The sequence below is a fragment of the Thunnus thynnus genome, chromosome 15 (assembly GCF_963924715.1).
Source record: "Thunnus thynnus chromosome 15, fThuThy2.1, whole genome shotgun sequence".
Classification (NCBI taxonomy): domain Eukaryota; kingdom Metazoa; phylum Chordata; class Actinopteri; order Scombriformes; family Scombridae; genus Thunnus; species Thunnus thynnus.
The window spans coordinates 26,084,114-26,100,460 of NC_089531.1; the positions used below are offsets into that span (position 1 = coordinate 26,084,114).

At 38.1% G+C, this 16,347-nt stretch overlaps 2 protein-coding genes across 2 annotated transcripts; one reads left to right on the plus strand and one right to left on the minus strand.

Moving 5' to 3' along the window:
- The first annotated feature begins 6,340 nt into the window (after window positions 1-6,340).
- Window positions 6,341-7,578, plus strand: nr0b2b (nuclear receptor subfamily 0, group B, member 2b). Its single transcript, XM_067611554.1, has 2 exons — window positions 6,341-7,114; window positions 7,199-7,578. The coding sequence occupies exons 1-2, from the start codon at window positions 6,577-6,579 to the stop codon at window positions 7,438-7,440; spliced, it is 780 nt and encodes a 259-aa protein (XP_067467655.1). The 5' UTR covers window positions 6,341-6,576; the 3' UTR covers window positions 7,441-7,578.
- Window positions 7,579-8,051: 473 nt separating this feature from the next.
- On the minus strand, window positions 8,052-15,796 carry kdf1b (keratinocyte differentiation factor 1b). The gene is made up of 4 exons (XM_067611553.1): window positions 15,597-15,796; window positions 13,752-14,698; window positions 12,457-12,543; window positions 8,052-10,098 (listed from the first exon to the last, which is right to left on the minus strand). Exons 2-4 carry the CDS (start codon window positions 14,677-14,679, stop codon window positions 10,004-10,006), a joined length of 1,110 nt encoding a protein of 369 aa, XP_067467654.1. The 5' UTR covers window positions 14,680-14,698; window positions 15,597-15,796; the 3' UTR covers window positions 8,052-10,003.
- Between the last annotated feature and the right edge of the window lie 551 nt (window positions 15,797-16,347).

Sequence of the window (16,347 nt, forward strand, 5' to 3'; positions counted from 1 at the left end):
TTTACCCTCTTTAATTTAAGTCTTTCTGAGGGCTGTTCTCTGCAGATGTAACAGAGATCTCAGAAGCTTGTTTTTCTTTTCAACAAAGCTTCATAAATGGACCTTTATGAGAAACTGGACAAACAGCCTTTATTGGCACAGAAAGTAGAAGAGGTCATTCCAACTAAATCATGATTTTTTCCTTCAGCTGATAGCCGAGTCAGCCTTGTGTTCTGGCATACTCGAGCATTTAGTTATGAGCTCATAGCTGCTGTTTAGAACAGGTTCACTTAAATCCCAGCTTTAAACACAGCACAAAGCAAAAACAATGCTAAATATATCAAAACTACTAATATAAAGGGTTCTTCTACATATATTTCCCAGAAAAATAATTATCAACAAAAATATTTACTGACAAACAACCTCAGGTCCTTTTGCATGTACTGGATATGGTGGTGTCAGCTAATTAACAGTAACTGGGGAACATGGTGTCGCACATGGTGCAGATAATCAATAAGCCTCATCTGGCTTTTAAAATCATTGAGGTATAGATGACACACTTTCAACAAATGTAATTACAAAATATTAACTTAGGTTCATCTCTGTTAATGTTATGATAATGTTTTGAAATACTGTAATCATTTAAGCAATGAGTATCCTCATTGCAGATTTATACAATTCTCTGTGACCTTTAACCTCAAACAGTTCAAAGTCAGTGTGAGAACAGCCTAACTTATTATTGAATGCATGTTGATGACTCATGAGTTTGACATAACAGGTTTGTAATACAAACAGACAAACAGAGGTTTGTAATAAGTAAACACTTACAACAGGTTTATTGGGTCATGCTATAACTGTTAACCTGAAGTTAAAAAAGAATAAAATGAACAGTGGGTTCATCCAGCCATTTAAATTAATATTTGAGGTATTTTAAAATGGTGTCAACAACACAACCAATACACTGAAAAAAAAACATTGGATAGATTTAGGCAATAGAGGACCAACGTCCAGCCCCCTTTCCTCTGCTCCACTGCCATCTGTGACTCATTTTCCTGGGGATTTCTCCTCAAATTCTCAGTTAAATGGATATTTACAGTAAGCAAAGTGCTGAACAACTCCAACTCCCATGGGGGCTTTGGGAGCATAAAAACAAATCATTAATTTATCTTTGTTAAAATGATTACAGTCTCAAATACAACAGAAGTAAATATGCATTTAGCTTAGTCAGGAAGTTTGGCTGAGGCACCACAGGTTTAGATTGGCTCCACAAAATGGCATGATGATTAGAAAGACACTGGAACCAAAAGAACACTTTCTATAAATTTACAAAATTAAAACCATTGCAAAATTAAAGTAATTAAGAAAAGGAAACCTGCAGAGGTATGTATATACACAATAATAGGGCTATTAAAAAAAGAATAAAATGGCCATTTCAAAATTCATTCTACAGATGGGCTGGCACTGGGGTGTGAACCCTTAATTAATAACAGCTATCAACTGTGGTTTGTTTACTTCCAAAAACAATGACTGAATGATTTTTTAAAGTAAATCATGACAACAAGCTGACAACTGCCAAATAAGTGAAACAGATTTAGCTGGCTGAGTCTGATGCCTTTTGACTGAATATAATTTTGGGAAAATCAGAGCAGACCCAGTTTTGAAAAGACATCAATAGCAATCTATGTGTGAGCAACTTAGGTGAGCAACTCACAGCACAAAATAAAAAAGGCTGTATGTAGAAGAATTTTCACACTCAGGAAAGTTTCATCATCAGCCATATCTTTACGACATATAGACACTAAGTTGATTAGTTAAGCAGGGAGGTATAAAGCCAAGTGGGAATTTGTATAACAGGAATCAATAATGCTTTGAAAGGAAACACCAAGAATATGATTGTGTTTAACTTTTATCTGATTCACAGTAGACAGAGATTATTCTCATTCAAGGGAAGACCCCCTGCACCAGGATGGTCCTTTTCAGTACTGACTGACATTTGACTTGTACATTTCTTTGGGGAAAGTACACCCAATAGCCTTGGTTATTTAGTGCTCCTCATTTCCTGTTTGGATTCCCTTGTTTTATAGTCTAGGGTGAAGCCAACAAGTTCTCCAGATTCATTAACAAAACACATTGGCCCAAAGCGACACAGAGAGCGTTTTCTGATCTGATCACTGTATCAGCAGGATGACATCATTTGTCTGTGCCTTCCAAAACCATTACTAATCTCTGTTGAAATATAAATATGTTTTATGACGTGACAACGGTATGGTTAAGGTCCAGTTACATTCAGAAAAAGATTATGGTTTGTTAAGGTTAGGGAAACATTGTGGTTTGTGTTAAAATGACTACTTTCATAAGGTTAGGGGACCTTCTTTGTCATGGTTACAATAATAACCATGGGGTTAAGGTTTGGGGATGATCATGGTCATGGTTTTCAAAAACAATGTTGACTCATGGTTGGAAAAGGGAAAAGACCAGCGATGTCCTGTTTCAAAGTTAATGTTTTGTTGATCCATCCATCCACAACTTTCTTGTCACTCTAAAATAATGTCACCTGATTTGTCCTTTGCTCCCATCATAATTACTACAGCCACTAGAGGGCACTGTCACTTGAATTTAAATACAATTTATGTTGTTTAGGGGCACTTGCATTAAGGACTGATCCTGTTGATTTTTTTAGGTGGACCTTCTAAATAAAACAGAGTTGCTAAGTGGAACAACAGGTGGGTGCTTCAGTATAGAGTCATAAATCTGGTAAACTCACAGAGAATGTTGTGGGCCCAAAACTTGAGGTTGGATTATGCTCAGTCACAACTAGATCATGTGATGTGTTGTCTGACCACTTCAGAAATTAAAAATGTTTATAGTAGTTCAGAGCAGCTACCGTACACTAGAAGGCGGAGTGAATTGCTGGCTGTCATAGAGAGGGGAAGGGGACTGGAGAGACGTGCTATTGTTTAACCCATGTGCCTCACTTTACAATACTATCAATACAGCATATTACCTAGTCAATTATTTTAACCAACTTCAGTTAAAGGGGGGATGTATGTATGTGTCTGAGAGAGAGAGAGGGAGAAAGGAATAATGTGATAATGTGACCTGCAGCCTTTATTAATTACATCTCTTTAGCTGTACACACACACACACACACACACACACACACACACACACACACACACACACACACACACACACACACACACACACACACACTAGTTTCTCCATACACACATATGCCACCCTTGGGCATCTATATCAATACAAATACACCATTTTCAGATGAATAAATTTGCTACAATGTCCTCCAAAACTCTATAATGCATGAAATGCCCCTGGCATAGCAAAGCATAGAAAATTGCTCAAAACTACAATTTTGAAGCCAGAGCTTCAGTTTGAAAGACTTATAAAATAGAATGCATGAATTCATGCTATAATGGCCATGGGATCAAAAAAACCCAGTTTTTATGGGTTTACACTGGGCATTTTTTCCCCATTCGGACAAACAGTTCTGAGGAAGTATACTGGCCCCTTTACAATGGAAGGCATTGAATTATTCCTTTTTTCTGATTATATCTTTTCAGAAGGTGCAGAGGGTTTATTTATTTAGCACAATTCCACTATAATAATAAACTTTTAGCTATGGGTTTTTGATTGACATTTATTGGCAGTCTATGCCTATCCAGTATTGACGGCTCAGATTCAAATTTCTTTTTTTCCAGGTTTCAATTGTGGCTCAAATTCTTTATGTTTAGGTGACATACAGACACCAGTATGTACTATCTATGACAATTCCTTATAATTATTAATCAGAACCTGCTGAATTGTGTGAAATTACTACAAACATATGAAATTGTTTAACCTGTCAAAAAAAGTTTTACATAAAGTTAAAAAAAAAAAAGACAATTTACAAACCTTTCAAGAACTTTAAAATGAAATTCAGACTCTCACATTTATTCTCTGTCTCTTTCTAACCACCAGATCCGAACTGGAATTCTACAGTGAACCTTAAACCACCTGGATGTGGAAGCCATAAGGGCCATTTTTGAAGGATAATGTGCAAATTAAAGTAAATGTCAAGCAACCATAAAACACGTTTTTTTTTTAAAAATTACTTCACTTTGTCTCAATAATAAAAAATGATCACAGAGAGCAAAGGTGAAGGCCAAATAGTAACCATCAAGTACATATTTAAGGCCTTTTGCATGGATCACATTATAAAACGAGTTTTCAGTCAACTCACAAAGTTAACATTAATTAGCTAGCTAGCTACAAATCAAATCAAATCCAAATCTGCTGGCAACAATTGTCATTTCATCCTGCAAAATCATCTGAAATCAAGAAATCATTGTATATCGATACATTTTGAGTGGTAAATCGGTCACCATCATCGTTGTAAACTGCATATGTATGTGCCATGTTGGATTGGAGAACTTGACAGGTGTAGCAACTGTAACTAGGGAGGTGTGGTTTAGCAGACAGTCAACTGAAGACAGTTTAAACACTGGTGACATTTTTTACATTAGGGGTGTCTACACAACTACACATTTGTGGGTAGTTGTACAGCTCAGAAAAATTGGCTTTGAGATAAAACAGCTGTAGTGGTATGATCTATAATTTCGGGGATCATGGTCACAGTGGTGCAGTATGTTGAGTGAGGTCAGATTTGTGCCTGTCGAGGTTGGTCAAGCTCTGTTGCTGTATTCTAAGTTCAGTTTGGTTTTAGGGCTCAATTTAGCTATTATTCACTGTTGTCTTTTTCATTCAATTTGTCCTTTTTATGTTTGGGGTAAATAAAGCCCACCTTTTTTCAACTGAAAACCCTGCACCCTGTGTCTTCCTGTCCGCTTCCTAACAGTGAGTAACAATCAGACACATTTTTCCATCCTCCACAAAAAATATGTTAAGAGAGATGAGTATGCTGATGTAGAAACAACAGTGGGTTTGATTTTATGTTGATTGGGTATAGCAGTCAATGTTTCACTCTTGTACTCCTTTTGCTTTTCCTGTATGGGAATGTACTGACGTTCAAATTATCATGTTACTTTATGTAAAAAACAGACATTATACTTTCCTATAAATTCTTCCTGTACATACACTGTATTATAAACACAAAAGGTATTAATGACATTAACTTTATTATGTAACGTTAACAATGTCCTATTTGAAGACCCAAACATTACAGTCATAATACTGCATTTCACCAGATGATCTGAAACTAAATTAGCAACTAAAGGACGCAGCATGAACTACTGCAACGTGCATACTTTTCAAACATGGATGCTTTATGTCATGTCTTTATAACATGTGACACAGTCTCATTGCACTACTACACCTCTACCTTTCTATTTCTTATTTTTATTTTAATCTTCATGAGGAAGTAACATTATATGTATAATGGCTGACCCACCAAAGATGCTATATCAGTACCCAGTGAAGTGTTCCACTGATAAAAGCTACTGATTTGTTCAGTGATACTGGTGATCCAGTTTAAAGGTTCACTGTGCGTTTGTACATCTACTGCAAACAGTTTGGCATATATGATAACATGACTCGCTAGCGGCAAGTGTAAAGATTAACCTATACACCATATGAACACTGAAAGAGGTTTTCCTTTCTGTAATCATTCCTCCTGCTCATACTGGCTAGTGAAAGATCCCCTTCAAATGAGCTTTCAATGTAAGTGATGGGGGGCAAAATCCACAATGTGTCCACACAGTCATTTTGTGCAGAGATGCATTTTAAAGTGTATCTGAAGCTTATATGAAGCTTCAGCAGTCTAAGTTAGTCATATCAACTTGGCCACATTTACTGTCTTTTTAGCATCAAATTCCCTCTTTGTGTTTCCTCAGACAGTTTTTCCCTGTTGAGCTACGATGGAAGTATAGTGACAAAAAGAGAGACTTTGGCACTAAAAAGACTGTAATGTTGAAAGATCAGTATCCTGAGCTGAAACAAACAAGGTCAGTGAAAGCAAAGGAACAGAAATGAGTGAAAGTTTCTTTAAAGTTATAATTTTTGAAGAGATCTAAGAACAAAGGCATGTAATATGTTTAAGATGCATATAAAAGAAACTATTTAATCAGTACACTCAGGTAAAACTGATAGAGACCGAATTTGTGGCAGTGAATTATATGACCCACAACTCACACAGTTGTAATCTTCAAAACCAATAAAAAAAATCGTTGTGTCCTTTCATGCACGTCCAAGGTGTAAGTGGGGCACAGGTCAGGTGGCAGCCTGTGCCTTTACCCTGTCAGTCCTTGGTAGACTGGTACAGACGGAGTTAATGACTGAGGTAAACATGATAAATGTCATTCACCCCGCCAGCTTCTGTATTTCTCTTCCCGGGGCAGCTGCTGGGTTTAACTAGCCTTATCACCTCCACGTCGAGAGAAACCAGCTCCGTCTGTATGGGAGGTCCAGGGTCACTGTTTTTTCTCAATGCAGGGGCTTAAAAAAGGGTCAAGGTTTAACAAGTGACATCCTGGATAAATACGGCTGGAGCGTGTGGAGTAGTGTGACTCTTCATGCTTTCTGGAGCTAACTGGCTTATTGTTTCTTTGTTAACCCTTTTTGACAGATGCCTCATCCTCTACTATGTTTCCTCTGGAAGAGAAGATTACAAACAGCACTTGCTCGGGTTACAAGGATCAGCATCCGCACACCATCCTTTACAACATCTTGAGCTGCAGGGACAGTGGCTCCCTCAAACACTTAAACACCACAATGCACAGTTGTCACTGTGAGCAGAGGAGGGCAGTTTACCTGAAGGACCCCCAGACTACCTGCCAAGTTGCCTCCAGCGTGCTGGTAAAAACTATTTGCTTCATGAGAAGTCTACCATCTTTTAGTCAGCTTCCATCAGGAGATCAGTCATCCTTGTTAAGACACTGCTGGGTTCCTCTTTTTGTTCTGGGGCTTGCCCAAGAAAAGATGGTGTTTGAAGTGACAGATGTGCCAAATTCAAGTATTCTTCGACAGATTCTGCTTGGAGCAGGACTCACTGAAAAGGAGGCTGAACAACCAACTCTTGCTGGAGTCCACAATTTGAGAACTTGCTTGCATCACCTGTGGAATCTGGATCTCAGTCCAAAGGAATACGCTTACCTGAAGGGTGCTATGTTGTTTAACCCAGGTAAAACATTTTGAATTTGAATACCCATGCTTATTAATGTATTGGACATGAGCTTAAACAGAACCTTTTCTTCATCTACTACAGCTGTCAAAGGTTTGAGTGCCTTGTTGTTCATTGAAGGCCTCCAACAGGAGGCTCAGAGAGCTCTCCAAGAAGTCATCCACCATCTGCACCCAGAGGACAGCGGTCGCCTCAGCCACATCCTCCTAGCAGCCTCCACCATTCAGACTGTGAGCCACAACTTGGTCACAGAGCTCTTCTTCAAGCCAGTTATTGGCAACACAAATATGTTACATTTGTTAACAGAGATGTTATTTTTACAATAAGATCCCCATGAGAAAGACTTTTATGAGTGTTGTAATATTGAGTTTTATACAGTGAAGCTATGTTGTTAAGAACATGAAATAAACCTAATATCCCCTTCAGCTTGATTAAGTCTTGATCAATGATTGATATTTCTATTGGAGGGGAAATTGAAGAAGCAGCATGGCCTGATCTTAAAATCTTAAAATTGCAATTTTGGCTCCCTCATGTGGCCGTATGTGGCAAAGAACAGGCAAACAATATCTCTTTTGTTGTACTTTATTTATTGTTTTTACATTGAGATAACTTTTTAAAGATGGGTTACCGTATCTGCCAACACACTTTGCAGAAAATATAAATTACCATTAATTTCCCCTGATGAAAGATCCAAGAATTGTACTTCGGTTTTTAGGAAACCTTGTGAGAAAGTATAATATGTGAATAAAAAATGATGTAATTATCAGACAATTCAACCAGTTCAATGACATGAGAAATACACTTAGAGACACATTCATCACTTCCTAAATTGTCATGTTGCATTTTCTGCTTCTTGGTCCAAACCAGAACAGTTTCACACCATTTCATTATAACCACTCGGGTGTTGAAACCAAATTATTGACACAATAAAAAGACATCATGGTGTTATGTTTATTATAGTAACTCATAGTATTTACCTTAAGACAAAAAAGTAGTTCATTCATTGCATTAAATCAATGTACCGTATGTGGAACAAAGGGCAAAAGAGGATGGATCACAGGTAACAAGAGCAGGAAATAGGCGTAATCTGGACAGTTACATCATACATTTAGCTACCTGAGTATTAACTAACTACAATAGGGTCATATAAGCTAGTGCTGATAAAAAGGTCACATAACTGAATAAATTCAACTGAGTCAGCTGGCAAAATTCCCACCAGGAGCAAACACACCGAGCACTTTGGAAGGAAAACACACATTCACTTCATAAGTCGGCGTGTGACAACATCACTAATAAGTGATATTACATTATACATTATCTTACACTGCTAGTCTATAGGTACAATTAATCATCTTCAATAGCATATTTATATTTGAGATTTGAGTTACAGAGTAGCACACAGCCACAAACAGTATTCAGAATGCATCCAACACCTGGTAACTTCATGTTATGACAGTAATGATGATCTGCTTTTTCCACATTGTATGACACCTAAATCATAAGTCACAACAAAAAAAAGAAGTTTGACCAAAAAAAAAGAAATCTTAAATCCACTCCACTTACTAGCTTTTTTGGGGAGCTTTAAAGCTTATCTCATAGTCTTCCTCACCGGAAGAACACATACCATTGTAATTATTACAGTATATAAATTATGAAAATACTGTCTCATGAACAGCTACAATGTGGATACATACTAGAAATAGGCAAGTTTAATGGTCTCCCTGAAGAGAGGAGGCTTTATTTATGTGATTTAAGTAACACTGAAAACAAAATACACTTCATGTTTCATTTATCATTATACGATCATTTAAAGGCTATACATTTTAATTTTATATGAAAAAGTTATGTTATGTTTCACAACTGCAACATTATTGTTTTATAGGTCTAAGTGGGCTAAGCACTTGTAAATTGTATTCAATAAATCACATAACTAACCAACTTACTAACTATATTATAACACAGTATGTATGTATGTGTAATATACAATGTATGTGTATATGTATATTATAGTTATAACTGGTTTAGAAGATGTTACAACATATTGTCATTCCACTGAGGAAGGTTGTGAGATGCAGCTCAAAGTTCCAGAAAAAGCTAGTACATGGACCTCGAGTTAAGATTAATTTTTTTTTTTTTTTGGTAAAACTTTGCAAGGAAAAGTGAGAACTTGGTGGTTTTGCTACATTTAATGAAAAGTCCAACCAACCAAGTTCATCATTGCAGGTTTCAGAAACTCAATATAAAACTGCTCTTCTTCATTATTCTAAACTATTGTCCTTTAGAGCAGTGCTATAACTCTTATATAAACTGGAAATCTGTCAAATTATCAAAACTATCAGAACATCATTTCTGATAACAAATCATAGATCACAAACTGCAAATGTGATAGTTGAAAACAGTTAAAAATTAAATCTTAATGATGATAAGATAAAGATGTGCCAAAAAAACATGTTTTAAAATTCAAATGTCCTTGGCACAACAACAGAACAATAGTCTGACCATCAGAAACGAGTCAGGTTTCATGAAGATAACGTAGTTCTCCTTCAAGGACGAGGGGACGGTTAATCGTGATACAATATTTAAGAATCATCAAGAGCTACTGTTGATATCTGCTTGCAGGGCAAAGTCTCAGCCAAGCAATCCTTCAAATATACACATAATATTTATCAACCATAAATAAATCACACAGAGCCCTGAGTTCACTGGAGTCCTTCAGACAATGTGACTTTTTCACATTTTTTTTTCCCATACCAAAGCCTTGGTTTGTACAAAGAGCTTGGCTAAACCAGAGACTCCTGTGCAAGTGGTGTCCCCTTTCAATGTCTCATTTGTGACCTTGTGGACACAACATGACAAATTCAAGCATAATTCACCAGCACGGAGCAGGAATCATGTTCTCACAGAAGTGCGAATTAGCGGGAAACCTGAAGAATTAGTCTCTGTGTGAGAAGGCAAGTAGGATGTTGGAGAACTAGAAGTGTGACCTATAGGAACAAAAAAGACACAGTAGGTAAACAGCATATTGTTATTAATCTGGAAAGGGGAATTACTCTTGCTCACTGCCTATTCACAGTGCAAAGCCAGTAGAATTGCTCACAGCTGTGAGATTTTGATTTAAAAACCGAGAGGTAATGGTATGTTAGACAGATGATTGATAAATAGGAGTGCATTCATAAAATGTCTTTCAGACTCACCACAAGTTATTATAAATGCCTCACAAACTGCACTTACAAACCATGCAATCTGTTAGACATGATCTTTAAGATTTTTATTTAATCAAACCCTGTTTTTGATTCTATTTATGGTCTGCATTTCTCAGCAATAGCCGTTCAATGCATTAACTTTATGTACATTCTGTAATTACCTCTCTGTATCATACTTTTCACAGTCTTGCCTCACAAGATTCAAATTGCCTTCACAGGAAATGATGCAGCATGTAATCTAGTGTTACTGTTTTTAATCTTATCTCACTGATATCAGTCTCACTGTTTACTGATCAAACTACAGCTGTATCAGAGCTGTATTAAGTTACTCCTAATGAAAACCCAACATTTCCTACTGCTGCTGCTTCACATTAAAAGTGGAAAGTTTTTATCATCAAGCATGAACCCACAAAAAAGACAATAATTTTGGACAATGGATCAGTTTTAAATATTGCAGTGAGTAATGGAACATGAAGGAGAAGCCATATTGGGACTTGTAGTATTACACTGTGCTTGCTGTTAGCACCAGCATGCAAGGTTGTCATCAAATCAACTAAGAGTGATTAATAACTAAGTATTACAATATTTAATAACCAGACAGATGCACATACCACCTTCTGAGAATGCATTCTAAATAAAACAGAGCAATATTTTTTCTCATTAGAGAAACTAGAGAACAATTTTTTTCTCAGATTATTTCCATCTTCATTCACTGTTGAAAAAACACATGCACCACAGAGTCCTGTCTGTACAGGAGCATGTGCAACCTGCTCTACTGGACCTCTTGGCTGCAGCTCACTGATAAAACCTATTTACATATGAGTCTGTTACTGGTGCAGCACTGAGCACCGGTGCAGCCCTGAGCACCAGTGCACCAGGCTCAGTGTAAATTTTAACAGTACCTTTATGGAGGAAGTATCTGAAACTTAGTCTGCATATGAATATTCATCACCTCACTCACAAAGCCCTCTGTTGTTTGGCTTGTTTCCTGTACTAGATATGTTTGAAGCTTTTAATCTGAACAAATTACACCACCGTTTACGGGGACGAGGATCAAGACAAGGTACAGTTTCAGGATTCTTTGTGTAGTTAAAAAGGTGTAAACTAAGTTCCAAATGGCACCTGCCCAGAAAAAAAAACTGACTAAGAGAGACACTCCACAAGGTCAATTAAACTGCACTACACATGCTTGCTGCAGTGTAAATGTGGTCTGAGTGTCATTATATTAAACATCACTCTTACATGGCATTTCTGCTATTGTGTCTATCCTTCATAGATGCATTAGAAAATGTTGTGCAGTATAAACACAAAAGCAAACTGCACTATAACAACAGTAATCACACACCTGCACAGAGCCGCTGCTACCATGAGGGACACAGAAGTACATTTTTTCTTGGGAATTTTTTTTAGTTTTAGCAACGTGAGTGTGTGGATTTTACACTCTGCATTTTTAAAAATTACACATAAGGCAATTTTATAGGCCAGTTCCAGTATTTTAGACTCATTATATGTACATTTGGAACTTTTAGAACAACAAAATAAATATCTAAAGGACAGTGTGGAAAAGTCTTTTAAACGGCAAATAAGGCTTTCATAATGCAAAATAAAATTTGCAGACAATTTAATTCAAATGTGAACTGAACAAATAAAAAAATAAATAATTAATAATTAAAAACATGTAGAGGTGAGGGTGCACTGGAGGGGCTACAGCCTTGCACCTGCATCTCCTCTTTTACTTACAAAAACAGCATCTAATAACATTTGCAGAAACAAAAATGATATCAGCGTCCTCAAAATTCAGACTCAAGTCAGAAATAATCTGATGTTATAAGATGGAATAGAATTTATAAGAAATTTAAACCAGTGGTGGGCTGCATCTTATGAAAACAAAACTTTATAGTAAAACCAGTACTATTGTCAAATACATCCATGATACACTTTCCCTGTAATAACAGCCATGTGTAAACCAAAATAACTTCCTGTTATGGAAAACAAAACACACAACTTATTCAAGGTCAATGGAAGGGAAAAAAGTGAATGACACACTATTTCCATTAATAGCATGAGTAGGTGTTATGAATGTAACAGTATACTGTGTGTGTGATAACATACTAAAGTGGATTAAGACCGGTTTCTCACCTCCATTGTTCCTCCACATGTCCCTGGCACACTTGTCAGAGGATGTCAGTTCAGATATTTGGATGTTTGGATTTGATTTGTAGTCATCTTGAGGAAACAGAAAGCAAAAGTGATTCCCTTGATGGCAGAAAAGTAGTTTGGTGTTTCGGTGGATCTTATTTCTTTTTGACACTTACATTGTTTGGAGTTAAAGCTGGGGTGCAGAATTTACATATAAATGAACGTCCATTACATTCAGAGTCCACACAATGCTGATTAAGTCTCCGATCAGACAGAACACTTTTTGCAGGCTGCAAAATGCGAGGCACACAGCACTGCCTTTTTTTGTGAAAGCCTACAACTTTAAAAAAGAGCAGCTTGCTGTCTTTTCTTTTTTTTTTTACTGTTGCTCGGCAACCACCAAATCACCTGTCCTTAGCCTAACTGTTATTTTGCTGTGAAGTAAACTCACAGATCTGTACCTTTTATTTTTTAGATAGTTATTGATCATGGTAACTGTGGTTGGTAAAGTCATATAGCTCCAGCTATCAAGCAACAGCCACCACTAGTTTGTCCTCCATGACTGTTGTCTCCACTTGTTGTCACCACCACAGAAGGCTCAATTGATTGGACAATGGGAAAAAATGCAAATGACGTTGGCCACTTTTTTCAACTTGAGGCGTTCAGTGCGCTCCTGCAAAAATGCGATGCACATAGAGCGGCTCAGTGATGCAAAAGCAGCGAGCAAAAAGCTTCACTCTCATTAAAAACAATTTAAAAAGCTGCCCTAGGCTGCTAAAAGGGGCTCTGTCTGATCGGGGCCTAAGCCTATCACCACCAGGTAAATCTCTGTATTTCACAGTATACAGGAGTTTCTAAATCTGGTGTCTGTAGTGACATTCCCGTACACGTAGTGATGTGACCAACAATGATTGGTTTACCAGAAATGAAGGGCACCCACAGAGCATGTGCACCACAGACTTCCGCCAGCTGAGCCGGCTAACTTCCAGTGTAACTCTCCGCTAACATAACAGATAAAATTATGTAATCATGCGGCTCTTTTAGACGTTCTAAATGTTATCAGACCAAATGGATCAAATTCTGATAATGAAATGAGTCATTTCGCGGGGGTTGTGACGCTCAAAACAATTTATCAACCATTTCACAGCCAGAACAGGAGTGACGGGGACTGACTCACGCACATACTCATAGAACTGGAGTTACATCCTTGTAACTACTATTTACTCTCACTGCCAAATGGGGGAGACAAAAGTTCTTCACTGCAGGTTTAAGAAGTGAAAAATAACAAAACTTACTGTTGTTGCTGAATGAGAAGGAATCGCTGTCCCTCATCGTCTCATTCCCGCTGTCTGACAGCGTCCTCTCCGTCCTGGGGGTGCGTGGCCTCTTCTTTGTACTCTTACGTGTGCTGATGCGGATGATGCCACGCACCAGCCGACACTCGGCTTCCTGCTCATCCATTTTGTGCTCCTCCGCCAGTGAGTTGATGAGCTGGTTGATGGCCTTGCTCTTCTTCAGAAACACAGAGTCTGAGGTGCACCTGGCTAACTCTTCAATCTGATATTCAGAGTAGAGCTCGAGCAGCTTCTTAGTAATCAGAGAGTCCACATTCTCCTCGCCGTCCTCCCAGTCGTCAAACCTCATAGACTCATGCAGGGACAGATGGCTGGGCTGCATTTGACCACCGTGCAGAGGCACATATGGAGATTTGCTTTCAACATCCAAATATTCTCTTGGACTGTCCACTTTGACTCCAGCGATGCGGACATCCCCTAGCCAGTCTGTGCTGTCCTCTTCTTTGTTGTCTCCTGGGTTCACAGCTCGGAGGCTCAGCTTCTCTGGTTCGTCTGGGGAGCTCTCGTTTGGCGCCAGGCAGGGAGCGAGGACGGAAGGCTGGCAGACCCTGTAGAGGCCACAGGTCAGCACGCTGCAGATAAAGGTCCGACAGCTCCTTGGAGAAGCGCAGGGATTGCAGGTTTGTGATGCAGAGGGAGGGTCAGCTGAGCCAGGAATGAAGCCAATGGTCTCAGACTCCTTCCCATTTGCATCTTTCAGGTGAGCTTTGTGGACTGTTTTTGGCTCTGGGGTGTGTGGCCAGTCTTCAACTGGGTCCACACAGCGCTCCTCATACGATGACCTCTGGCTGCTGCTCCGGCTGGGTCCATACCTGTTGTTGCCAGGCCCTGAGCTGTGTCTCAGACTGCCAGTGCTGCCGGCAGACATGACTTAGTGGCTCCAAGGTCTGGACGGGCATGAGAGAAAATGAGGTGAATTGAGGTGGAACCAAATGGTAAGACAGTGTTAACATGGCATCACTAAACAACATACTTTTTATCAATGCAATCTGACAAAAAGCAAAACCTAAAAGCATTTGAAGCCACCTGAGGGCATCTCTCTTCAAAACAAATGTGAAACTACTATCCCCAGGTGGCAGGTAAAGTAACCCAACTGGTTCTGTTGAGGATATGTAAGCACACAGTCCTACACAATTAACTATAGACATATCAGATTACTGCATGATGTCATGGGGATTTCTAAAATTGAACTGAAAATGTATAATCGGGAGATACTCATTACAAGACAAAAACATAAATACAAAACGGTTTAAAAAAAAAATCAATCCATTCATCCACAACTGCTGCATGGTTGGGTATGGGTAGCAAAATGTCATCATCAAAACGGATTCAGTCAATTTGCTTTTAGCTGTTATTTTCAGCCACAATCACTAAGAAGCTGTGTAAAACATTTTATTAAAGTATACAAGCGTTACTTGTGGGTTGCATGAGTGATAATATGATTTAAAGACATATTAATAATCTTCGGTTATGTTTCTGAAATCATAAACAGCCAGATTCTCAAACCGTGTCTGGCGCTCAGTGCCATGACAGCATGTATTGGGTTGTTTACAGTAGTCAGACGTTAGCTACTAAACAAACTAGTGAAATACTTTAAATATTATCCAGCTGTTTTTTCCCACATTTAACCACTAACATTAACAACATGTTAACGCTTGACATTTGACACATTAGGCCACGATCCCTTTCGTGTATTAAAATTATTTTCACTTTCATGGCGGCTTGTCATTGCTGTTCTTTTCCTCCATTAGAGGACTAACGAATTTCTCCCTAAACATTACTTACAGTGTTACACAGCGCGTCCACCAACTGACTCCCAAATCAAAGCTGTCCTCTCCACCCGACATGAAACATGTCCGTTTTTAATCCATTTTGAACATTCCCTCGAACAACTACGCTCCAAAACGCCAGTTTCAGTAAAGTTTTCAACTCGATCCGTGTACCTGGGCGTCAAGGTGGAGGAGGCGTACCAGGTGGACTGGACGTCCGGTGATGACGTGCAAAAATAAAACGCAGCTTACCACTGTGTTTCTCTCAGAATGACCTGTGTGGAATAACATTACAGTACAGTGATAATAACACACCATAAAGGTATTTAAATCACGTAGCAATTAGTCAACAAGGAAACCATACATTTTCATAGGCTACTGAAATCAAATACAACATTTTTGGCTCCAAAAAGCCCAATCACTGTTTTGATGGACTGATACGTCACAAAATAACAACAACAAAAAGACAAAAAACCCCAAAACAAAACAGGTTAATTAATCATAAATAGCAAAAGAGATGCAAGCAACTGATTTTAAGGTAAAATAGACGCAATTCATCCTAAAAATCTCAGACTTTGCTTTTATTTCCTACTTTGAATGAGTAAACTTGGATTCTTAAAACAGCGAGACAATATTATTAACTTTACTTATACAGCACCTTTAATACAAACATGGAGCCCAAAGTTCTTCACACAGCAGGATTAAAACAACATAGACAAATAAATAAAGTAAAAAAATAAAATAAAAGCAAAATAGACAAAATTTTA

Excerpts from the sequence above, each read along its gene's own strand:
- nr0b2b (XM_067611554.1), top strand. The coding sequence starts at position 6,577 with ATGTTTCCTCTGGAAGAGAAGATTACAAACAGCACTTGCTCGGGTTAC. Across the intron at positions 7,115-7,198 it reads TGCTATGTTGTTTAACCCAG|CTGTCAAAGGTTTGAGTGCC; the intron begins GTAAAACATTTT and ends CATCTACTACAG.
- kdf1b (XM_067611553.1), bottom strand. The coding sequence starts at position 14,679 with ATGTCTGCCGGCAGCACTGGCAGTCTGAGACACAGCTCAGGGCCTGGC. Across the intron at positions 12,544-13,751 it reads CTTCTCATTCAGCAACAACA|ATGACTACAAATCAAATCCA; the intron begins GTAAGTTTTGTT and ends TGTTTCCTCAAG. Across the intron at positions 10,099-12,456 it reads CATGTGGAGGAACAATGGAG|GTCACACTTCTAGTTCTCCA; the intron begins GTGAGAAACCGG and ends TTGTTCCTATAG.